The sequence below is a fragment of the Vespula pensylvanica genome, chromosome 1 (genome assembly GCF_014466175.1).
Source record: "Vespula pensylvanica isolate Volc-1 chromosome 1, ASM1446617v1, whole genome shotgun sequence".
Taxonomy (NCBI): domain Eukaryota; kingdom Metazoa; phylum Arthropoda; class Insecta; order Hymenoptera; family Vespidae; genus Vespula; species Vespula pensylvanica.
The window spans coordinates 250,958-275,780 of record NC_057685.1 but is presented as its reverse complement, the minus strand read 5'-3'; the positions used below and the strand labels follow the sequence as shown (position 1 = coordinate 275,780).

Below are 24,823 nucleotides of genomic sequence, written 5' to 3'. Positions count from 1 at the left end.
CTCTCTCTCTCTCTCTCTCTCTCTCTCTCTCTCTCTCTTTCGCGCGCGCGCGCAGGGAGTAACTCTCATGCGGTTCTCCGTCGTCGTCCTCCCGAGAAACGGGCGGTAAAGTCTCGTAGAGAAGTAAAGCCGCCCGCCAGGTTTCCAAAGCGGTCTCGGAATCGACGGATGATTATGCGGACCGGTCTATTTCTAGAAGCACCGACTCTCGGACGGGACATACTAATTATTTTTTACCGAACTCGTTACCACTCGCCTTTGGCAAGAGATCGGCGAGGACGAAGACGGATGGCAAGATAACGAAGAGAGAAGCGAAGGAAAGATAGAGAGAAAGAGAGACATTTGTCTCTCTGATACTCGCCGATCGGCTAACGCAATCTCGGGAAGAGGACGGATAAACCGAAGAGAGAGAGAGAAAGGAAAAGGGAGATCTTGGATGAGAGAGAAGGAGAGAAAATCTCTCGAGTATCGCAACCATGTTGCATCGTGAAAAAACGAGAGAGAGAGAGAGAGAGAGAGGAAGAGAAAGAGCGGGGGAAAAATGGAGAAAAAGTGGGACAAAAGTACGAAGCAAAGTGCAAACGAAGAGAGAGAGAGAAACAATTGACATTCTACGCGCACGTTCGATCGAGTCAAGGGACGAAGAAGAAGGGGTGGAAGTAGAATGGGGCGGGTAAGACCGTGGAACGAGCGAGCCTTGGTGGGGGAAGAGCGTGCAGAGAACACGGTGGCATGCACCTGTGCATTGCCTCCATATACGATACCAAGTTATGGCGTTTTTCTGCACAGCTCGAGTAGCGCGCGCGCGAGCGAGATCGTATCGTGACCGACGAAACCAATTCCATTTTTGGAAAGGGCAACCCGCGAACTACCGTCCTTACCGCGGCTTCTACCTCGTTCCTCGATTTCAGCGGAGAAGAAAAAAGGAGAAAGAAAAGGGGTTGAAGGGACGAGTCTGGGAGTCACGATTAATTGTTCGCGAAAGAGACGCTCCTCCCAGGACTCGAAAGGAACGATGGAAAAGACGCAGAAAAATGGAGACCGCTGGAAGAAGAGGGTTTTTAAACGTTGGAAGAAAAAAATTAACGCGCGCGTTTTATATTTGTTAGACGCTTGGCCACGCTCTCTCGTACGCCATTTTTCGCACTTTTTTTTCTTTTCAAGGCAAAAATCTGTATCTCGGCGGAAGCAGCAAGCGCACGGAAAAGTACGCTTCGTCGGTTGTCTTGTTGTTCTCCGTGCGTACCTGACGTGTGCCTCTATCAAACTCGATGTAACTTTTCTCTCTCTCTCTCTCTCTCTCTCTCGCTGGCGTGCGCGCCCGCTCGTGGGTGTAACCAGTTTCCGTGGGCTAAGCTGTCAAACCCACGTGGCCCGCCCACGCGGCCCAGATATATTACTATGCCGTGAGAGAAAGAAAAGGTCGTTCGCGCGCGCACGCGACTAAGCGAGAGAGAAAGAGAGAGAGAGAGAGGTCGACGCAGGAAAGACCCTTCAGGAATGAGAGACGCGGCTTGCGACACAGGAAACGGTTTCACCTGGAGGGATACCGGAGGAGAGTGCCGGAGGGATACGGCTGCGCTTCTCGCGCCCCTTCTATTCCCTCGAGAAACCGAGATAGAGGACGGAGACTAAATAGAAGCGTGGGTGTGTATGATACATGGGACGGTGCTTTTATGAATTGAATTTTTTTCTACTTTCGATGGCGGCTCTTTGGAACGTCTATAGGATCGTTGGAGAGAGAAAGAGAGAGAGGAACATGCGGACGAATGGTCGACGACGCGAGCGACGTACTCTCGAAAATACATTAATTACAGTTTTTTTTCAACAGAGCATCTCCCCCCCCCCCCCCTTACGACTCACTTATGGCTCTTCCGAGGCGAGATAAATTATTTCGAAGGACTCGTTAAAACTCGCTCGAGTAAAAGTTCGACGATCGCGCTCGGTAAGATGCGCGTTTCGCAGACGAGAGCTTTCGTTTATTTTCTCGCGTCATTCCATAACTAATTAATATGCCAAAATGCCGCCAGACGACGAACTTTCTCCGCGCGACATTTTATCCGACGTTACGGCCGATGGCAGGTGTTCCCTACGTAAAAAAGAAGCGATTCGATCGAGTACGAGGAGACGGTCGAAACGACGATGATACCCGAATAAGCTTTGAAACAATGCCAATATATACGGGAGCGAACACGTGTAGTAATTACCATAACACAGGTCGGTCAAGCGGACCGACGACACGTAGATTATTCGCTTTCTATTGTAATCGCGTTTAGCGAGTTCCTCGCGACTTTTTAGCGTCGTTTCCTCCTCGAGAAAGAAGATATAAAGAGATATTTTTCGATCCTCCTGATTCCACCGAGTACCTTTCGTCGCTCGTAAACGAGAAAAAGGATGCGCGACGCGTTTCCTCCTTTCGTCGAATCTCCGATAAATAAGCTCGCCGACGAAACGCTATAAAGTGGTAAAGCTTGTTAGGGTCGAAGCGCTTATTCGTCATTCGACGCGCACGCGCGAATATCTCGTCGTTTCCGAGAAACGATCGCGCGTTAAATCCAGCAAAAGTCTCCTCCTCGCGGTTCACCGAGAAAAACCGAGCCAAGAGGCAAATCTCGATCGGGCGAACGCAAAGAAACGAAGAAGATTCGCGGAGCCCCCAGTCCTGGAAAAAGCTCCTAAGAACGAGAAGAAATAAGGAAAAGGAAAGGAAAAGTTGCGGCGCCGATTGATATAACGTCTCGATTTGCGTAATATACGTTCGCTCGTAAACCTCGCCGTGATTTATTCCCGCTAAATAAATAGATTTTGGTGTTATTAACCTCATTTTTTCCTCGTCGAGAAGAAGCCACGGAAGGAGGAGTAGTTAAAATGAAAAGAAGAAGAAGAAGAAGAAGAAGATGGGTGAAGGGAGGGAGAAGGCGATGCACGCGTTGCCTCGGCTTGCTCCCCAAAGGCAACGTCCTGCCCTCGCGTCGAGCGAAAGATTAAAAATACTGACGATTCCTTCTCCTCCCTCTCCTTTGGCTCGCACGCGCGCGCTCGAAGAAGAGAGTGCCGTAGGAAAGTAAAAGGAAAAAAATCGAGCGACGCGGGGGAGAGAGAGAGAGAGAGAGAGAGAGACAGGGGTGGCACGAATCGAGATAAGTCAGAATCCTCGCGAGCAGGATTTATGATCGTCAGGCGTACTCCCTGACGCTCGCGCATTCGCCGACTGTGTTTTAGCCGTTTCCAAGCGTCCGATAAAATTAGTTGTAAACGAAGATTGCGACATCGATTATATTTTTAGATTCGTATACGCGTAAAAGTCGCACGCTTGCCTCCGACGAGATAATCCGAACGATCGGGATCCGGTCTGCCTTATTTCGAAAAAATTCGGGATAGACGGGGACTCGATCTGATTCCTCCGGGACAACTATCGTCCTCCTCGGTGGGGGGGGGGGGGGGGGGGGAACAGTTACGAAAGACAAGTGTTCGTATCGATTAGAAGGCGTAGCCGGTAGGCGGAGCGTGCTAACGCGCCTTTATTACGTTCACGTCGCACTGATATATCTACGCAAGGAGTCGGAACCATGCACGCACGCACGCACGCGCGTACACAATCGATCTAGGGATATCTTGAGAGAATATTAACCAAAATATCGTTTCGTTGATTTGAAAAGTCGAAACGTTGCGACGAACTAGCTTTGATCGACGTTATTGTACTTGGGCCAATCGCGTACGAGCTAGTCGAAAGACAATGGCGGGAAATGCGCGTGAAAAATTCAGACCGCGACGGTAAATTCGCGGCGAACGGCCACGAATTCCAATTAGCGTGGCTGCCTTAGAGCCGACAATTATCTCCGTGGCTCGACTCGTTATTTTAAAACGAATCGCTCTTTCATCCGCGATAAACGTGACGTTTTAATTATTTTCTTTTTCGAAGAGAGTTCGCACGCAACGTCGAATGAAGCTACGACGATTGTCTTCTCGTTTATTTTTATATTTCCTTCACGATCCCATAAATCGACGATAAAACGACACTCCTCTCTCGTTCGCGCGAATTAGCTGTTACGATGGAAGGACAGATCGATAAACTTTTTACGATGAATCTCGTTCGGTCGTTGATTTTTCTTTCTTTTTTCTTTCTTTTTTTGTTTTTTGTTTTTAATAGCATTCTTTTTTTTATCATTTTCTTTGTCAACGTCGTGAATTACAAGTGAAAATTCGGCTACACATTGTCGTTACGTTCCCTCGCAGTCATATTTCCTGGTCCTGTTATTATTACCGTAATATTGTCTAAGGCTAATGGACGTCTAAGAAAAGATTCTTCTCCCTCGTGCTTGGCCCGACGCATAAAACGCGGCAGCGAGACGTAAATCAAATAGTTCCGCGGCGACTTCTCCGGATCGTCTTCAAAAAGTTTCTTTCTGGAAAAATACGGAAACGCAGCGTCGCTTATTTTTGCCAACTACCGTTTAATAAATTAGATCGCTGCTTAAGGAACGTTCCTCGTCTCGTTCGTGTTTACGAGAAAGCTTTCGGACGAACGCGTGGGCGTAACGCGACGAGAAAGAATGAGTCGGAGATAGAGGAAGACGCGAGGCCACGAGTATCTATTTTGAAAAATGTCACGCGTCCATTCGTCGGCTCGACTAGAAGGAATAGTAAAAGTGGAAGGAAGATTGAGAACCATAAAACGAGAGAGGAATTACAGGGTAGGGCAAAGACAGAGAGAGAGAGAGAGAGAGAGAGAGAGACAGAGGCGAGGGAGGGGACGAGTGAAGTGGCGAGAGTAGACGAGATCTCTCCATCTCTATCTCTCCTTTTCGTAATCTCCGGGCCTAGAAGCTTTATTTATACCCAAAGCTGGCGTATTATTGGATCACCCCCGCGATTCGTACCGACGTAAATGTGTCTTATGCTTTCGGCTTACGTCGTCGTGGCCTTTCTATTTCGCGTTTGCTCGATTTCCATCGTCTACAGGGTGTTACGAAAGTACGCGCTCCCATCTCTTGATTTACATCACGTTAGCTCGATGAAACGATTAAAAGGGAAAAAAATGTATCGAACTCGATAGGCCCCACACGACGGTCGACAAATTTTCCGCTTTCCTGGAGGTCCTCGAACGCGAGAACGATTTGTAAGATAAAACGAGAAACGAGAAGTTTGAAAATTGGGGTCAAAACGGTAGCAATCGTCGTCGGAGTCGAGTGCAATATTTATGGGAGCGCGAAGGAATCCGGTCTCTTCCGGAACTCCTTAACGCTTTAACGCCCGGCGCGAGGATTCCTCTCGCGTTGATTTATCTCCCACCGACCTCCTCCACCCTTCCGCGTTCGTAAAGCAAAGCACGCGCGAGAAAACCGAGGCTCGTAAAGTGTGCGACAAGTTTCGGAAACTATCTTTGAAAAAATGCTTCGAGTTTTTTTTCTCGCCTTAGTCTCGAAGAGCAGAGAAAGAGAGAGAGGAAGAGGATCGAGCTTTCGGAAAAATGGCGCTGGCGGTCGCGGCGTTGAAAACGACGACGGAGGTGGCGAAGGTGGTGTACAATGCGCTTGGGGAGATTCACTTGGTAGGAATGCGCCGCGTAAATTTGCATTCTATGCATTGCGTAGATACTTATGGAGCGCGGCACGCGTGTCTTCGAGGTATCTTCGAGTATCTTTGAATTCTCCCGTGCATGCGGATCCATTGGCGCCGATCTAAAGCTTCCAAAGTTCCTTCGAAAGGTATCTCGAATTTTCTCAAAGTGTCTCAAACTTCGAAAATTACTCTTCTCCCATTCCTGCCTTTAATTTCCAACTCGTCGCTTAACGTCGACGATATTCGCGCCCTTCGATCTCTCCTTCCAACGAGAATACAATCTTCGAAATATGCGAAACATCGGAAGAATTTGGAAAACGTCGGACCACCGTGTCGTTTTCGCCAAGATCGCGATACGTGACTCTCAGTATCACGGGGTACACAAGAAGCAACTATGCGCAACGTACAACTATGGTATGTAGATACGCCTTCGTCGAATCGTATAACGTCCCGTCTTTCTCCATTGTCTTGATTTTCTCATTACATTGGGATTTCTTTCATCGAAAAAAAAAAAACAAAACAAAACAAAAAGAAAGGTAAGAATTCCGAGACAACTTTTGACAATCGAAAGTCGGATAAATCGTGCACGTTTCGCGTGAGAAGCGATCGTCAATGGTATCGTTTCGCGCACATATTGGGAACTATCGTCGTAAAACGACTATAATCTACTCGAGAAAGAAAAAGGGGGTGATTAGTGCAGCGAGTACGATTAAAATCTAAAATCTTAGTTGGTATTCGAGGAGCGCGCTGATTGCTATCTTAAAAGTTAGAAAGTCGTAACTTAAGTTGCCACCAGGTAGGCAGGAGAACCGTGCACGTGCATAGTTGCGCACGTGCGGCTTTGCGCGAGAAGGATCGACGCGGCATTCGGTCCTACGCATTTCTTAGTAGCTCGTGCCGCTCTGGTCGTTAGTATCTGTCTTTTCTGAGCCATGGCGCATCCACTCCCTGTTCCTCCTCCTCCTTCTTCCTCTGCCTCTCTTCCAGATATACTTATGCCTCGATGCCTCGTATTTGTCAGCCGTATCAAATATCGCTCCGCTCGCGTGGCGAAACTTATTTCGTGTCTCTTTACGTTCGGCGAATTTTTAATAAGCCCGGCACGTCGGGAGCACGGCGCTAATGAACCCTGAATATTCTATGCGTCGAAGAACCTTCCTCTTCGCGCGATTTCTAGGATCGATAAACCGAATGTCGATTGAAGCGGCTCGTTAAGAGATAAAGTAATCTCTCCGCGTGATCGTAAGAAATCAATCGTGGGACGATCGATCTCGACGAGCGATCTTTAGAGTCTCCCGAGTATTTGTTCTTTCGTGTTTCGTCGGTATTTAACGACGAGACTTTCCAGCGCATTCCTTTCGACGCAAGGACCTACGGACGCGTACGTATGCGCATACATACGGGGGCTAGGCAGGGCTAAGGTCGGTATACAGCGGAGGGAGCAATCAGAGAGATTTTTCTCCTAGTCCCCCCAGCTGCTTCTTCGCAGCGGAGGAAGAGGAGCAGAAGCGAGGCAAAGCGAGCGTTTCGCTTTGGATTTCTGCGCGGTGCTGCTTTGAATTCAGATTGCGCGCGGTCGTTCGCTGCCGCCGCGCCGCATCGCGCCGGTTTTGTTTCTCCTTCCCCCGTTGGAAGCGAAGCAATTTATGCAATCTGGCCCGCGTCGTCCGCGCGTATTTATAACTCTGGGCCCTTTGTGTGTTAATTTGTACCTGGCTTCGCGATCCGCCGGACGAGAGAGAGAGAGAAGGAGAGGGGGAGGGGGAGGGGAGAGAGAGAAAGAGAGAAGAGCGCGGACTCCCTCTCGACCTTTGATCCTTCCAAGGACCTCGTACGAGTTTCCCGCCGCGACTTCTGATCGGGAAGGAGCGCTCCTTTAATTAAACGGACCAAATACCATTTCCCCTCTTCGACTCCGTGAATCTTTTTATACCACCAGAGCCTTCCTCCTCCTTCGTCCGCGATATTCGCCAAACTCGATTTCTTTCGTTTCTACTTTCTTAACGATGCTACGAGAAAGAAAACAGCGCGGAGAAATCGTTAAAGAGAAGCAACGATCGACTTTGATCTCGCAAGATTTTTTATAGCCTCGTCGGGCGAGGTTGAAGTTTCGCGGCTGTTCGTTCGAGTCGCCGAGGTACCTCTTCTCTCTCGTTGCTTGGTCCTTTCGAACGCTGAATGAAAGATAAAACGAGAAAGAGGAATAATATCTAACGTATTGCGTAACAGGTATCGCAAAATCGTATCGCTCTTGATCCATTCTCTTGGTTCTTTTTTTGTTGCAGCGTTGAAGGTGAAGCTCATGCTGAGGCGGCCGATAAATCAACTGGTTGCCCAGGGCATTATGCCGTGTAAGTATGATTTTCTCGAACCTTTAGAGTTCATAAAATCCCAAGGTGTTCGTAACGTAAAGCAAGATGTGCAATTTGCCTCGAACTCGCAATCACCGAACCGACCGACGATGCCGTTCCCGCGAACCCGCGGCGAATTCCTTCCTCCCCTAGTTTTTACTCGGCTTAAGTGAACTATTACTTTTTTCATCGGCAGCATCGATTAATCCATTTACGAGTCGATAACCACGCGATTATCCGTGATCGTCCTAATAGCGTGAAACGAGATAACGGGGCCGCGCACGTACGAGTCTAAAGTATCCTAAATTGTCGCACGATCTTTTAATTGCCACGAACGATTACGGCCCGTATTTCTTTCGTCGTCTTTATTCGGTAAAAATCGATAAAGGTCAAGGAAAGAGAGATAAAAAAAAACAAAAAGGCTAAAGAATATTCTCTCGAAAACACCGCGCCGTCTAGTCGAACGAATAGATTTACGAGGTGGGTCGAACGTTTATATCGTAGCGCCGGTACGCGCACGAAGAGGATCCGGTAATCATTTGGGTCGCAACCTGAAATATCGGTCTTGTTACCGACCAAGGCGGTGCGCGTTTATGACACTTGCCGCGGCCGATGGAAATACACCCTCGGATGCGTTACGTCGCGTTACGAGGGCGTATCCTCCCAAGCTCGCATCCCTCGGCGTTCATTCATTTCGCAAGACTTCGGAAGAAACTTTAAGGCGCCATATACCTACTCTTCCAGCGCGGCGCCGCGAAATAATGCGCTACGTTCGCGGAAATACGGCCCTTTTAACGAGCCGAGCGAGCTAAAGAGCTGCATTTTTTGTTCGCAACGCAGACCCGACCGGCCCGGCCCGGCCCGGCCCGGCCCGACCCGAACACGTTCCCGCGAGACTTTACGAAGAACGAATTCAAAAATATCCTTTTACCGCGTCGTATACGCCGAACGGATAACCCATAGGAATCCGGTAATAAAGAACGCGACCGACGAAATAAAAAATTACTCTTGGCGACGGCGAAGACGTTCGCGAACGTCATTCGCCTGCCTGCCTTCCTTTCGACGCATCGATCGTTAAGCGCGGTCGGCGCGTGTTCCTCCCTTTTTATTCGTCGAATTAAAGCCGTCCGACGTTCGTTATATTCGGCCACTTTGTCCTGACATTTTTATTTCGCGAGTTTCGGCGCGCGAGACGAGAGATTCGTAAATATCGATTCAGTCGGTGTCGCCGACTCGCGATCGAAAAACGAAAATCTTTTAAAAATAGCGAGCGCAATTAGAATTTTTCTCGCTCATCGCGCGAAAGCGACTAACGAGACGAGAAACGATGCTCGCCGCATGGCACGGCTGTAGGCGCGCGGTGAGACCAACGGAAGGAACACACATTTCCATTACCACATCGCGCGACTTCGTAGGTGGTACAGTCTCTTTTATTCCTCGTAATGAAGTGGCTGCATCTGCATCGACCGTACGGAAATAGTATTAAGCGCGAGTTCGCGCCTACAGAAACGCGTTTCGGGGATCATTTATCCGGCGACTTAATGGCGGGAAGGAATGCGAGAGGACGTCGTTCGACGTTGACACCAAAATGGCACCGCGTTTAAGCGCCTTCGAGTCTCGTCGTCTCACCGAAAATTCATGCGTCTCCCGATCTCGAACGTACCTCAAAGTTTCATTATCCTTTCGTGCAGCGCTGAAAACTCCGCCGGCGTTTCACGAGCAGCGGAAGCAACTCGAGCGAGCGAAAACCGGCGATCTGTTGAAGGCAAAGATCCAACAGAGACCCGGTAGGGAAGAGCTCGTGAGACAGCATATACTCGAGGATGTGGGTCACGTGGATCCGAGCCTAGCCGAGAGGCAACGGATGCTGAAGAAGGCCAGACTCGCCGATCAATTGAACGATCAGCTCAGTCATCGGCCCGGTCCGCTCGAACTTATTCAAAAGAACATACTCCATACGGAGGAGCCCATCGAGAGGGCGGTGAAGGGTAAGTACGAGAGATTTTTTTATGCATTTTCGAGCGATTCTTGATCCCTTGGAAACGTTAAGACGAAGGACGTCGTCGATTCTCTTGCAGAGGGACACATTCCCTTCAAGGCGACGTGCGAGGGACAGGTGACGAAACCTCAGCATCCGGATCACTACATAACGTTCGAGGATGACTCCCAAAGTTCGGAAGGTGCTCCGTCGCCGCAGTTGGAGTCGCGTTCGGACGTTCTCGAAACGGCAGCGGCCTCCGCGGGAATCGTCACGGTCTCCCTCAGCATCCCCACGACCGGCGGCGCGGTCGTCGTCTCGTCGACGTCGCCCGTTTTCCAGCAAGCCTCCGGAACGGAACCGACGATACAGACCTTTGCCGAGCTGTGCAACACGGTCGTTGGATCGCAACACCAAGCGCAACAGGCTCAACAACACCCGTCCGCTCAGGTAAAAGGAAATTTCTCGCGGAGCTTTTAAAGGATCGCGAAAGAGTATTTCACGTTTGTTCTATGTACGTACGTACATATGGTGTGTAACATAAAATATATATATATATATATATATATCTCTACGGCAGGCGAATCAAACGAACGGGGCATCGGGCACGCTGCTCCCACTGGCGCCGGCGTCGAGTCCCATGTCCTTGGGATCGACGACCTCGAGCCTTAGTCCTCTGTCGAATATCTCGATAGCCTCGCCACCGGCTCCACCGCCGGCAGCCATCACTCCTAGACCACAGCCGAGTCCGATCGCGTCCTCGGCGTGTCAGAGAAACGATGCGCCGGGCAAGGACAAGAACAGGAAAAAATCCAAGACCAAGAGCCAGCCTAAGACGCGTACGATCAAGTTTCACGAGTACAAAGTGAGTAATAAAGCTCCGCTCTTATCGACCCCTCCTACCGATTCGAATTTAAGCGAATTGCAATCGTATCCGGAGTAACGAGCGACGAACGGTAAACCAGCGCGTCGCGCTTTTTTATCGACGAGCTCGTCGTTTGGAACAGATTACCTTTCCAACAACCCGTCTTTCTCTCCCATCTTCCTCTCTCGTCTCGTTTATATTTAAATATACTTACGCGTATCGCGTGTAGGTATACGCGCTCGTACGAATGGCCGCGAAGCGTGTGCTTTATAGCCGAAAGTAATATACTTGCTATATAACGCGCGTACGGAGGAGACGCGCGCGATAATTACCGAGTATCCCAAAAAGATCGTTGCGTGCTACTACAAACTAGTTTTCGGCTAACGGGGAATCGCGTTTCGACGTGGCAACGAGCGAGATGAAAAGAGGCAAGAAAAAAGGCAGACGGTGAACGCGAGGAGGAGAGGAACGGAGAAGAGAGGAGGTATGCTGAAAGAGAGTCGTGGCAAAAACGAGTACGGACGCAACCGTGAATCTCTCGGCTCCTGTGGCCAGGCGAAACGGGGGGGGGAGGAGGAGGAGGAGGAGGAGGAGACGACGACCGGAGAGAGGGAGATCGTATCGGGTGATTAACTCTCGCGATCTCTCGAGGGGCCCCGGGCCCACCTCGTTATCTCTGAGTAATTCGAGCGCTAATTGCACCTATGAGCGAGAGAGGCCTCGCGTCGATAGGTGCCGCGAGGGCCCGCTCTTATTCGGCGTTCCCTTTCCCGCTCTCTTTCCTTCGTGAAAGCGCGTCCCTGTCGAGAATGATACGGCCGTGCAAATGAGAGCGCGGAGAGAGAACGTTCGCGGTGTATCATTTATCATTCGTAAACGGTGCGTGCCCACGTCACCGGCGTCTTCCTCTCCTAACGCGCTCGAGACCGATTCTACCCTATCGCGTTCGACTTTGAGCAAGTCCGCTACTGTTCCAAGCGCGTTCTCGGTCGATCGCCTGTCTAGGAAAAATATAACAACGATTAACAACGATTAACCACGACTAATGAGCGATGCGATAATTGTGTGGCAGGGTCCGCCAAACGCACAAAAGACGTCGGTTTCGTCTACGCCCCCCGGTCTCGGCTCGGCGCCACCCGGCGAGACGAGCTACGAGCTGCTCCTGCAGCAACAACAGCTATTCCTTCAGTGGCAGCTCGAATGGCAGCACAAGGTACACACATACCGAACCGATACTACACGCGATAATGGTGTCCTTTACTGACATGCATGAGCTCGAACGCTTACTTACACGTCACACTTACGCTTTCTCTCTACGAACGTCCGAGTTACGTTCTCATCGAGAAACGAACGGGCAAATCGATCGGAAGGCGAAAACCGACGTATGGAATATGATATTTTTTTTGTTTCCCGTAGTATCCTCAGATTATATTGCCAGCCGCGCAAAAGCCGCTGTCTCTTACCAGCAGCGGTGCCAGCGATGCCGGAAGCGTTAGCGGGAGCAGCGCGAACGCTCCGAGTCCCGCGCCCTCGAATTCCTCGAACAATCCATCCGAGCAACCACCGCTCAGGCCCTTGGGCAAGTTGGAAGATATGAAAGGTAAGTACTCGAGAAGTACTCTTCTTCGACCTTTTCTGTCTCAACGTCGCCGTTTCTCTTCAGTGAGCGATCTCAAAGTCGAGTTGAAACGACGCAATCTGCCGGTGTCGGGTTCGAAGCCCCAGTTGATCGAGCGGCTGAAGCCGTTCACGGAATCCTCCAGCGGGAATTCGACTTCGAGCTCTAACGGACCTCACGTCACGCACATGGGCCATATACTGATGGACACGCCCGGTCCTATGACGTCCGACGAATCTAGTTCGCAAGCGAAGAGCCCCAGCTCGATCGTCAAGGACGAACCAAATAGCCCGCGGACGGATTCGCCTCACGGCAGCGAGCACGACGATCCGTCGAGCCCACCAGGTACGTCTACGTTATTACCTCGTATCGCTGTTATTACCTCGTCCAAACGGCGGAACAAAAATTTATTTTCTTCGCGCGTTTCAGCGCGACTTTCGAGCGACGTCGCTACGGCTTCGAAAGACGACACACGTGGGTGTTTTTACGATCCAGTTCGTGTTTCAGGAGACGATATCATCAAAGAGCAAAGAAAACGGATAGAAGAGTTGCAACGGGAGTTGTATAAGTCCCAACAACAGCTTCAACAAATTCGACAAACTCAGCCCGCGACTGTCCGCGCCGAGAAACTGGTGTTGCAGCAGCATATACAGAGCAAGATGCAACAGCAGCAATTAGCTTTACATCTGCAACAGTTGCAACACTTGCAGCAGCAGCAGCAGCAACAGCAACAGCAACAGCAGCAACAGCAACAGCAACAACAGCAACAACAACAGCAGAATCATCAACAGTCCCAGCAGCAAATGCAGCAACAGCACGCGACGTTCCAGCATCTCAATGCGAAAGCCAGTTTGGCTGCTTTTCTACAGACCCAGCCGAACAACGCGACTGCCATTCTGGATTCCGCAGCGCTCACGGCGATTAACAATAAGAAAAATCAAGCTAAGAATAGTACCACCGTTCAAATACCTACCGCGATAGTTTTGAACCTAGCCAAACCGGCCAAACTGAACGGATCGTTGCTCGGTGCTCTAGTCGCGCAAGCCCAAGCTCAACAACAACAACAACAGCAGCAGCAGCAGCAGCAGCAGCAACAGCAAGCGAGCAGCACGGAGGATGGTAAACCACCGCCGCCTCAATACGACGAGGCAGCCAAATTATTGAAGGTCGGTATAATTTCGAATAACTCGCACTTAAATTTACCATTTCTTTTTTCGTTTTACCATCTCTTTTTACCTTCGTCTAAAATTGTTTGTACGTTCAGGTCAAGATAGAACCGGTTCAAAAGAGTCATATTAAGAGTCAAGTCGTCGACGACGTGTTGGAAATTCTTATTAAAAACGGAGAACTTCCACCGAGCGCGGCTCAGGATCCGGCTACGCCTACCACTCCGAATCGTCAGCTCCAACAGAATTTGGTGTTTACCGCGCCAGCGGACAGTCCGACTCAATCTTTAGTATTCGCGGCCGCTAGTCCTATCAGTCCGATCAGCCCGATGGCCATGGAGGTCTCTCAAAGCGGTTGTCCTAGTCCGTCGACGTCGACATCGGCATCGACATCGGTATCGGCGTCTGCCTCGGCCGCGGCATCGGCATCGGCACCGCCACCGCCTCCACCGTTACCATTGGCAACCTTTTCCATTCAATTACCTACTTCGTTACAGCAATTACAACAACAAGAAGACATCTCTTCCTTCGGAACGCACCTGTTGAATTCGGATAACGATTTGGACGCAGCTATGCTACTGAGTCCTCAATCGGTGCAGGAAGCCTCACCGGATCCGCAACCACCGCAAGAGGTCACATCATCGGACAACGCAAACTTGGATCTTAAAGTAGGTCGCGTCCTAAGTAATTCAAACGATCGATACTTCGAAGCCATCTAAACTAAAACCATAACTGACTAAACTAAATCGATATTGCTTGATAGGAATTGGGATTGGATCTGGAGACATTGGGTACGATGGACTTTGGTCAACTCGACTGTGGCCTAGGAGTTAAAATGGAATCTTCCAGCGAACTTATGGATATAGCGGACATGCCGATGGACATGGACGATCCCGACTGGTTGGATTCCTTGATGCCTCAGTCGCCGCCCTCTTCTACGCCCATGTCGATTCAACAATCGGTTCCACACGTTACATCCTTATCCTCGGCAACGGATATTTACGATCCGCTGCTGGCAAGTAGTCAAGATCCCTTCGATCTCTTTAACATGGAAGATTCGGACTTTAAGATGTCCTCCGAACTCTCTCTAACGTGGGACAAGGTAGACTTTGCGACCTAGCCGAGATTCATTCTCGAAACTCAACTTTGTGTACTTAAACGTTAACGAGCAAGAAGCACGGACTACTAATCTTGGCACCACGTACATCGCGTCTGGACACGAGTGTAATGCGCATATATATATATATATATACATGCATATATATATACACATATATATACACATATATATATACACACACATATATATATATATATACTTGTCGTGCAAAAATTGTACCGAGTGTTAGGTGTCATCACGATATTCGTTCTGAACGAATCGTGGCCGAACAACGAGCCTGACTTTGTCGATAAGCTCGAATGCTTCGCACCGAAGAACTTGTATCTGATCGTAACGAAAAGTGAACGATTCCAAGTGAATTGCTCCTGAATCGAAAGTCGAGAGAAGCATATCTTAGGTGGACGATCGAGGGTGAAGAGGATCTTTTCTTATAGCATGTGCACTCCTCGGTCTTCCTTCGTCGCTAAAAAGAAACTTATAGAAAAAACAAAAAAAAATACAAAAAAAAATATGTCAACGCACATAATCGTTGTACTTTCAGACGATATCACGAGTCCTATCGCGATAAAGATAACTGAAATGAACCTCCTTATCTAGTTGGTTTCTCTATCTAACCGGACGCGGTATTTCACGATTTCAAAACGATATCGGCTCTAGATACGAGCGGAAGCAAAGACAACGAGACGAATGTTTTCAAAATTCTCCAAAGAGTCTTCTTACGACGTTTTTAGATATGTAGTTCGTACTCTATCCAGTCTACGGTCGTGTGTTGCTTGAGTTTTAATAATCGCAATTAGCGTGTGTGCAAAAAAAAAAAATGCAGAAGAAACGGGAAGTACTACCTATACGTCCTTCTCGTTTGTACTCTTTCCCTATCCTTCTCCCTCAAAAAAAAACTGTAATCAATCGTAACAAAACTGCATAATTACATTTACGAGAATTTAATATAATTAAATGAATAATTGTAAAGGTATACATACGTTAGATAGATACTTATATATGTAAATTATAATACCTTATAGATATATATACATATATACATATATATATGTATATATATATATATAACACGCGCGCCTCTGTCCGAGAGTCGAACGTGTTTTTCGAGACGCTCGAATCGATCGACTTTTGGCAGCGCAGTTGCGATATTTTCTAAGCCAGAGCATGTGATGTTAGAAGGTACACATACTTTAATCTATAATATTATATGTGGAAAGTACGAATTGCTTTGTAGTAGCAACGGGCATGGTCTCGTTACCGAGGTCGCGGCTTGGCGCGATTCCTTCAGCTTTCTTTCCCAGATGATGTTTTCTCTCGCTTTTTCTTTTTCTTTTTCACTTTTTTTCTCTTTGATTGTTGTTGTTTTATGACATTCCATGTTTCTAAACTCATGACAAACTAGAATGAGATTTCGAACCCAAAGCTGCCGGCCTCTCGTACCAGCTCGAGTCTTGGGCTCGTTCTGGGAACTTCGGTTGGCTCACGAAAATCAACGGTGTTTTCATAAAAATCAAAAACGTCTTTATGGAAATAGGATAGACTCCGAGAATAGGTGCAGCGGGTTGTTCAGCCAGAGGTTCATTAGTCGCATCGATGATGTTTTCCGATTCCAAATACATACCGTATGATCTCTGCTTGTGCTATTAATCTCGTTTACTATCTCATTCAATTTCTTAATCCCGCTTTGCTTTCTCGCGTCGTTTCAATTTATCACAATAGTTATGAAAATTAGATGCATCTCCTCATTGTATAAAAATAATAAACAATTATTATTCCAATCACGAGTCCTAAGAGTATCCTCTTTACGAGAGGGTAAAGTAAATTGCTTGCAGTTTATGATTCTATCATTTCGACGAGGACAATCAAGACCGCATTCCAAGCACTTAGATTTAGAGACTCCGACATCTTTCTTGCTTATCACGATAGGAGGTACTTGATAAGACCATATAGCGTACGTCAAATAGAAAATAATCTTTGGCTGACATTATACGTAGTTTCGTCGATAGTAACGTCGTTGTCGATGCAGTTATTTTCACGATATACAAACAAGTTAGATCATTTTTTTACCGAATACATCGAATAACTCTCAATTGTTTTTGCTCAAGCGTACTGCTACCGGCCTCGCCGAGACAAGTGTAGCTTCCTGGCGACGACGTAAAGATACAACGGGATCGCGCCGCTCGCCTCGGTAATGCGGAGAGGAAAATGAGGATGCTGAGAGGAAGAGAGAGAGAGAGAGAGAGAGAGAGAGAGAGAGAGAGAGAGAACGAGAGTGAGAGAGAGAGAGAGAGAGAGAGAGCGTGTGGGTGCTATGCATGTGTATGGATTTTTGCAGAAGAAAAATATGTAATACGAGAAAAACGCGTGGATGAGTCGATACGCGTGAGTGTGTACGTTGGGAAAAGAATGTGCGAATCTTATCAAAGTATAATAAATCAACGGTGCTAATAGTTATTGGAAACCCCAAATTTTACATCGATCGGATAATAAATCGGAAATCACTGTTTTAAATCTTTCTTTCCTTATACTCTCGATTCGAGAAATTATCTATGTCTATACATATACATAATGTATACGTATATACGTATACATAAATATATGCTGAAAATGAGCGAGAGAAGGGAAAGAAAGAGTAATGGTCCATACGCAAATTCGAAAGAAAAGGAAGAGCGAATGACGAAAAGTATTTGCTAAGAAAAATGCGTCTTGGCGTAACGTCGTTGGCACTGATATTTACCATCGTGTAACGGAGAGCAGCTAAAGTGCAACATTCCAATGATTCGCTCCAATCAGAGATCCTCGAACCATCGCCATGTTCCGTGTTATCTGCGTTGATATGAAAACAAAAAAAAAAAAAAGGAAAGAAAAAAGTCCAAAAGAAAAGAAAGAAGAATAAAAGTGCATAGAAGCTTTCTTATCATTTTCTTTTCGAATCGCGCGAACTTGAGATCGATGAAACGGTGATTAAGCCGTTAAAGTATAATATAATCAATGCATTTAACGAATAATCGTCAAACTGATTTCATTCGGTTAATCTTTCTATTCGTTCGTAGCGAACGTTACCGACAATAACGGCATAGAAGAAGTTTACATTTCTTTGCATTTAAATTTACCGCACGATCGAATTCTTCTTTTCTTGCGAGGAAAACGGAACATGATATTGGCGAATAGCGTAAAGTTGAATGTGCCAAATTTCCCTTGCCATCGCGTATATATGTATTTACTTACGTGTAACGATCATTGCAATCGTCATAATCATCTCGTCACTATCGTCGCGTTACATCATCGTTCGTTACTTCGACGGGTCTATCCGAACGAGCGAGAACGATTCTTTTCGTATCGACACGGAAAGTAAAGCGAAGAAGCAACGAACGATGATCTCGATAAATACGCGCCGAGCATTGCTTTCTTTTTTCCCTTTCTCGATGCGTCGATGCTAATTCTGTATAAATAATCAATTCATTTCAATTTCGAATCGTTAATCATGAATCTATCCGATGATTGATTGATTTTGTCAGGCTGTGCGAATCTGGTAGTCCGCATTAAAGCGTACGTGAATCTCTTTGTAATTACGTGTCGTATGTAAGACAAAAGAGAGAATAAAGTGTGAGCGAAAAAATATAAATGTATGAACGATCGTGTACAGAAATTTGCTTGGTTAGAGATAAGTAAAATGAGAGATTGCGCGAGCGAGAACGTGTATGCGAATACGCACGCGCGCGTGCACGACGTGTGTTGTGTGTGTGTATAGGTGGGTGTGTGTGTGTGCGTCAGAGAGAGAGAAAGCAAGGTAAAAAGAGAAAGATCGAAAGTGAGATCGAACGAGTAAACGAGAGGATGCTGCATGAATGATGAATCTTGCTATCGCATTGAAAACGGAATACAATCGAGCGAAAACATATTTTCTATGCGCATACGAAAGAAAGATACGGATTTTGTTATGTATCTTTGAATTTATTACAATAACGTACTTTTAAGTAACCGATCACCTAATTATTGCTAGAGAGAGTGTTATTTATTTTTATTTGTTGCAAATTTGTCGATTGCCTTCCATTTGAGTAAATAAATAAATATAAAATTAGTCGATGAACGATTTTTTTCTTTCCACTTAGAAAATCCTAACCTCTCGACGAAATATCACGTAGAACGTTATTTCCGATTCGAATAACGTATTCTTTCGATTCGTTTCACGACGATAAGAAAACATTTTGTTCTCGATTGCGTGTAACTTATACGACATTGTAAAGAATCGAAGAAAAATATTTGAACTCGTCGCACCTTTGGTATTCATACAAAAGCTTCGCTGCGCGCCATTTCTGGTTATTTCTATACTACGTACATATGTATGTACTTACTTATTCGTAGGTCTCGCGTGTTTCCGTTTGAACGTGAAACGTTAAAAATCATTGTTAAATCGCTCGACCGGGTGGTTTCTCAAATAGATGGATTGTCTTACGTCGTTCTGGGATATTCGTACGTAGACCGATCCTGGTTCGATTCGCCATACAATGGTAAGAAATTTGTTTTTCTTTTCATTGTTTCTTTTATAACCTAAAAATGTAATATCGTACGTTTCTCCTTGTGATTTTATGTTCGAATTGAGACTTGCGTATTTTATTATATTTTTCTTAACTATATCTTTTTATTATCCTGTTTCTTATTATCTCTAATTAACGTGTCAATTATTATTTGTTTGTTTCCAGCTCCTTTAAATCAAGAAATAAACATATGAACGTACATAGGATAGTAAACCGATTTCTATTGATCGCTTTGGAAAGAATAATGAAACGTAATGGAAAAAAGAATTTAACCAAAGCCGTAACAGCTACTTTACCAAAAAAGAATCATTGGTCGTTAGGCTTACTCGATTCTATGAAAGATCCAACTCTTAAAGTCGACGAGGACGATAGCGTAGTCGTTATCAAAGATAAATATCCAAAAGCAAGATTTCATTATCTGATTTTGCCGAAAGAAAATATTTCTACAGTTTGGAAGATTCAAAAGAATCATGAGAATCTTCTATGGCATATGGACGATGTCGCGGAAGAACTAATTAAAAAACATTCGGGGCACAAGTTCCTGTATGAGAAAAGTCAAACGAGAAATTATTCTACAACTATGTTTCTTTACTCTATTTCGTCTTGTAGCTAATATTTCTTTATATTTGTAGTATCGGGTATCATGCTGTGCCGAGTATGCAAAGAATGCATTTACATGTGATTAGTACAGATTTTAACAGTCCGTGTTTAAAAACGAAATATCACTGGAACAGTTTCACAACGCCATTCTTTATCTCTTCCAAAGGTAAATCGAAGCTATCGATATCGTATTCAACGCATTTATTGAACGTATTTTCTTTTCAGAATTATGTAAACAACTCAAAGAAAACGGAGAACTCAAAAAGATAAGTTCTACGACGGCACAAAAGTATTTAAATAGTGAATTAAAATGCCACGAGTGTTCGGTAAAGCCAAAAAATATGGGCGACTTGAAAAGACATCTACTCTCGTCGCATTTGTCAGAAAAGCAGGAATGAACGTTCTTTTTATCTGACACTGTAGACCATTATCTTCTCGACCAAAAATTTGAAGTCGATGGCATTTCCTGTATCATCCAGCCATGATTTTCAATTGATGTCGACTGTATTTGGTGCGATCCAGTAGCAGCTAGTGTTTCAAGGAATCGTTTAAAACATGACGTGTAATAATTATCGATTACCAGCTTTGAACGTAAGAATAAAGCGTAAGGAATAAAATTATATCGCCCGCGAGCGACACATCGTATTCGTATAATATTCGTTATAGATCATTATGAAACAATTTTGGATCGAGGTAAAGAAAACTTTTGAAAATATGTTTCAACAATTCTCCGCTCCTTATATATCACTTTTTTCCAGTTTAATTCACTCTACGGATATCTTTGGAAAGTTATTTAATACGAAACACAACATTTCCGCAGGAATAAAACGAAACAAACATCAGTGTATCAATTGCCGTCAAGTTCGTTCGTAATAAAATGAATAAATATAGTTGCCATATGTGTATCAGGATTAGGATCGACATTTTTTGATGGTTTTTCGTAAAGAAAGCAGTCAGGTTATATGTTTCGGAAAATTTACTATAAATAAATTTGATGTTAATAGGTTTCGTCGCCTATAATATCAATTACGTGCTAACTATTTACAGTCTTCATCCTTATCCTGTGTCTAGAACTTTGCGTGTACGAGTGTGTGTTTGAAGTGCATGAAAGGTAGGTATATAGGTAGGTGTTGTGTGTGTGTGTGTGTGTATGCGATTGCGTGTGTGAGTAATAAGTATGATCGAGTACGCACGTAGGACCCGATGTGTGAAGTGTGTCGATCGTGTGTCGTCTTAAAATCTGTATACATTTAGTAATACTGCAATGAATAGTTTGAAGCGTTTCTATCGCATCGAAACAGTAGGCATTTTAACGTTCGCAAGGCCTTGCCTGTTATTGCTTGCGTGGCTCACGGAAAAGATAATCCGTGAACACAAATTTACACCACTGATTTTCTTTTTTTTTTTTTTCTTTTAAGTATTCGTCTCCTCTCTACATACGCACCAATACGTGCGTATTATACATAAATTAGTTAAATTACCTAGGAATTTTGTATTTTCCTTTGAACTCGTCGCGCGCTGAGAGGCGTCTTCGAGCTGGCATCGCTTCGCGTCGATTCGCGAATACATTTTCTTTAATTAGAACTATATAATACAAAAGGAAAACTGGATACGACGCCGCTCGAAGCACATAGGAATCTCGATACCATGATCTCCGAATTACGACTTCGAAGATCCACCAAACTTTTCGCCTAACACATATCGACGATTGATCCGACGAACCACCTCGTTTTTTCCTCGCGTACACGCTCTCCTTTACGCCTACTAAAGCTTTAGCGCGGTCTACATAAAACGTAGAGAAACAAGATGCAGCTGGGCGTAAAGAACGCGTGCGGAATAACGCTGCGTTATCGCGCTTTGGTATATGCCGCGAATGTCTGAATTTTCACGTTTAACGTATCTACAACACCTCGTTTCGATCGATCGATCGATCGATCGATCGGGAGAGAGAGAGAGAGAGAGAGGGGTGAGAGAGCACGATAATAAAAACAAAATGAATAAGAAACGAACACGCAAGGATAAAGACTTAAAGAAAAATAAAAAATAAATGGAAAAGAGGAAAACGTCCTCGCGAGAAAGAAAAGTCGCGCAACTAGGAAAGAGAAAGAGGCGAAAATGAAGAAAAGAACGCGGAGGAGGAAATTCGCGGGAACAAAATTCCATTTTTCTTGGTCCGCTCGCACCGTACGTAGCCCACCAAAAGCGGTCACTTTGGAAAGAGCCACTGGGCGCGAGGACAATGCCGGATCTAAAAGAAGAACCGCCATTATTTCGAACACATCGAGCCACGGTCCCTGCTCCACGAAATTCGACCTTACATCCGTTCTTTTCGCTTTCCGCGCAGTTCTCTCTATTTTTATATACCCTGTTTAAATCTATGCTCGCGAGGAAGTCGACCATTACGCGCACTCCCACTGTTATAACATTGAATTTTTCAATAACGAAAAATAGACTGAATAAACGCACGTACGATCAAATTCCTTATTTTCGAGCCTCTCTCGCCGCGGCAAGTGGCGTCAACGAATTCTATCCTAATTTTCGTATCCTAAGCCTAAGAATTTCTTTTGTACACAAATTGTCTAACTAACTATATATATTCACATTCTCATAAATATCGCGCGTAATATTACTTTTATATATATATAAATATATATATGTATGAGTGTATATATATATACACGCGACAAGTGCGTACGTGTGTGTATATATATATACAATGCGTATAGATAATGATAATGTACAAGTGTATAATACACAGTATCAAGGAATTTGGTCGTACGATTCTAAGCCGAAGAAACGAGGCGATTCATCCCGATTCCTACTAGACGATCGTCGCGAAATATATTTACAAGTTTCTAACTTTACAATGACGATGTAATGGGTTTATACACGCACGCGTATTGTTTCTACCATCTATACGTGTGTACATATACGCGATTACTAGAGAGGATATATATATATATAATAATATATATATAAAGATATATACACACACTTATATACAATATTCAACGCGGTATTATAGTAGCGATAATAATTGGTAATAGCATTAATAGTAGTAATAGTCGCAGTGATAGTAGCGGTAATATAACTAATACGTAACATCTATACAGACTTCTTAAATCTTATTTTGAAATACGAAAAAAAGAAAAACCGAATGAAAGAAAAGATGGAACGAAAAAAAAAGAACAAAAAAGAACTAAGAGAAAAATAAATAACGTAGGACGAATACGCTTCTTCTATAATAAATAAACGAAAAAGTCCGCATTTTTAAACATACGAGGAAACAATACTTATATCGGCGATACTATAATACATACGGCTACGTAGTAGTTAACAAGAGCGTTAATAATGCATTCTAGAGTTATTAAAAGGTATACAATTATAATGATGATAATGATGATGACGATGATCATAATGATAATGATGATAATAATAATAATAATAATAATAATAATAATAATAATAATAGTAATAGTAATAGTAATAATGATAATAATAATAATAGCAATAATAATAGCGAATAATGAGATAACGATAATGATTGGCTTAACGCGAAGGAAAATAAGTTATACCGACGCACGCGAGTAAGAGCGAATTTCGGTGCGCTTTCTCTAAATATATTATAATTACCTATTTGTTTCTTAAAGCTAGGCGAAAAAACAAGATTATCTATTTAATCTAAATAGGATCGCGTTCGATTTTTCCCGTATCCATATCTTCGCGGTAGGAGAAAATCATCGTTTATCAGTGCTCTCTTCAACTTTTGTCGACGCAAGCCCACCCTGCTCTACGTCGACGTACCACACGATTTTCGTTCTTAGCGTTCCCGAACTGCCGTTTTTCTTTTTCTTTTGTCTTTTTTCTCTTTTTCTTCAAAATCCGCGAGGGCCCGATTAAATGGTCGCGACGAGAAAACGGAACAAGAGCAAAAACCCGAGGAGAAGCGGATCGATGACGACGCGACGAGAACACACACTGTTTTGTACTTACGAATTACGCTAATTATTAATTCTAAATATATGTATAATGGGGATGCATAGGCATGCATCCTCGCTTCGCAAAGTCTTTGCCCTGCTTTTCGAGTGAAATGGTTCTTTTGTATTTACAAGACAGGTACCATAGGGAGACGAAAAAAGAGAAAGAGACAAAAAAGAAAAAAAAATAAGAATAAAAAAAAATCGGATACGCAGGCAAGTTCGACCGATCGTTTCTCGGCTAACGTAAGAAAAATAAGCGATATTATTAAAGCTGCGAAGGGGTGGTGGTGGTGGTGGTGGTCTGTGTCTAAACTCCTCCCAACGTTTTTCCTTTTCTATTTCGTCGATCCGCTGTAAACATCGTCTCTTAATTCTACACTCTCATCCGACCTTTCCTCGGAGCCACTTCTCTTCTAATCGTTAAATAGAAATTTCGACTATAAATACTTTGTAAAGAATTTTCCTAAAGCTTCGCACGACGCCGCGTCACATTCACGTTACATCGATGAACGACCGATGCGGCTTCGCAAATACTTGTCCCTAAACAATTCGCTCTACCCTTCGTGTCTCGAAGCAGCTTGTCACTGCCTCTTGCAACGATAATTTACCTAACTTTAAGAAGATCCCTCGAGAATCGAGGGGGAAACGACCAAACGATCTAGAGTATCTTTACTAAAGTAGAAGCGACATCTATCGGTCCCTACGATGTCTTCCTACGTGTCTATATATATACATGTAACAAATTCTTTCCTATATAACGTCAAAATTCGAAAAGATGAAATTATCGAATCTCTACCGTCGTCTTCTCGGACGGGTATCGCGATCGAGTCGTGGTCATTGCTCTCGGACAACTTTTTTCTTAAGCGGTGGATTCCTGCAGGCCGTAACAATGGACTCGCATCTCCTCGATAGCTCTACACCACTCTAATGCGAATCCCTCGGGATCTTCGAGATAATACGTCCTGTTTGGCTGTAATGCGAAAACAAAGGAGTTCGATCAGAGAGAGAGAGGAGGGGCAGGAGCGAAACGTTCGTTTCGATTTAA

General features: G+C 44.9%; 3 protein-coding genes across 24 annotated transcripts in view; 2 read left to right on the top strand and 1 right to left on the bottom strand.

Moving 5' to 3' along the window:
• The window catches only part of LOC122628217 (myocardin-related transcription factor A), a 184,641-nt gene extending 165,900 nt beyond the window's left edge, over positions 1-18,741 (top strand). For 10 of the 12 annotated variants that reach the window (XM_043810348.1, XM_043810326.1, XM_043810345.1 and 7 more), the window contains 10 exons: positions 7,848-7,913; positions 9,605-9,901; positions 9,992-10,341; positions 10,472-10,756; positions 11,829-11,969; positions 12,173-12,356; positions 12,420-12,719; positions 12,870-13,540; positions 13,639-14,208; positions 14,304-18,741. In XM_043810348.1, coding sequence (XP_043666283.1) covers positions 7,848-7,913; positions 9,605-9,901; positions 9,992-10,341; positions 10,472-10,756; positions 11,829-11,969; positions 12,173-12,356; positions 12,420-12,719; positions 12,870-13,540; positions 13,639-14,208; positions 14,304-14,660 — 3,221 coding nt within the window. In that variant the 3' untranslated portion in view covers positions 14,661-18,741. The remainder of the gene's footprint in view (positions 1-7,847; positions 7,914-9,604; positions 9,902-9,991; positions 10,342-10,471; positions 10,757-11,828; positions 11,970-12,172; positions 12,357-12,419; positions 12,720-12,869; positions 13,541-13,638; positions 14,209-14,303) is intronic. The other 2 variants (XM_043810290.1, XM_043810271.1) reach the window with 1 other exon arrangement.
• A 286-nt stretch (positions 18,742-19,027) lies between these two features.
• Positions 19,028-20,838, top strand: LOC122628408 (aprataxin). Of its 3 annotated transcripts, none has more exons than XR_006327043.1 (5): positions 19,034-19,171; positions 19,364-19,741; positions 19,831-19,964; positions 20,024-20,389; positions 20,557-20,838. XR_006327043.1 is itself a non-coding variant. In XM_043810684.1 (4 exons), exons 2-4 carry the CDS (start codon positions 19,389-19,391, stop codon positions 20,194-20,196), a joined length of 660 nt encoding a protein of 219 aa, XP_043666619.1. In that variant the 5' UTR covers positions 19,028-19,171; positions 19,364-19,388; the 3' UTR covers positions 20,197-20,838. The 3 variants fall into 3 exon arrangements, 1 of the variants encoding a protein (XP_043666619.1); XR_006327042.1 differs by having other exon boundaries at positions 20,024-20,491; XM_043810684.1 differs by having other exon boundaries at positions 19,028-19,171; positions 20,024-20,838.
• LOC122628270 (3-phosphoinositide-dependent protein kinase 1) overlaps positions 20,760-24,823 on the bottom strand; it is a 150,205-nt gene continuing 146,141 nt past the window's right edge. For all 9 annotated transcript variants that reach the window (XM_043810403.1, XM_043810430.1, XM_043810412.1 and 6 more), the window contains one exon: positions 20,760-24,748. In XM_043810403.1, the coding sequence (XP_043666338.1) occupies positions 24,638-24,748 (111 nt within the window). In that variant the 3' untranslated portion in view covers positions 20,760-24,637. The remainder of the gene's footprint in view (positions 24,749-24,823) is intronic.

Coding starts and splice junctions, on each gene's coding strand:
- LOC122628408 (XM_043810684.1), top strand. CDS start 19,389: ATGAACGTACATAGGATAGTAAACCGATTTCTATTGATCGCTTTGGAA. Junction 19,742..19,830: donor CATTCGGGGCACAAGTTCCT/GTATGAGAAAAG, acceptor TTATATTTGTAG/TATCGGGTATCATGCTGTGC. Junction 19,965..20,023: donor ATTCTTTATCTCTTCCAAAG/GTAAATCGAAGC, acceptor TTTTCTTTTCAG/AATTATGTAAACAACTCAAA.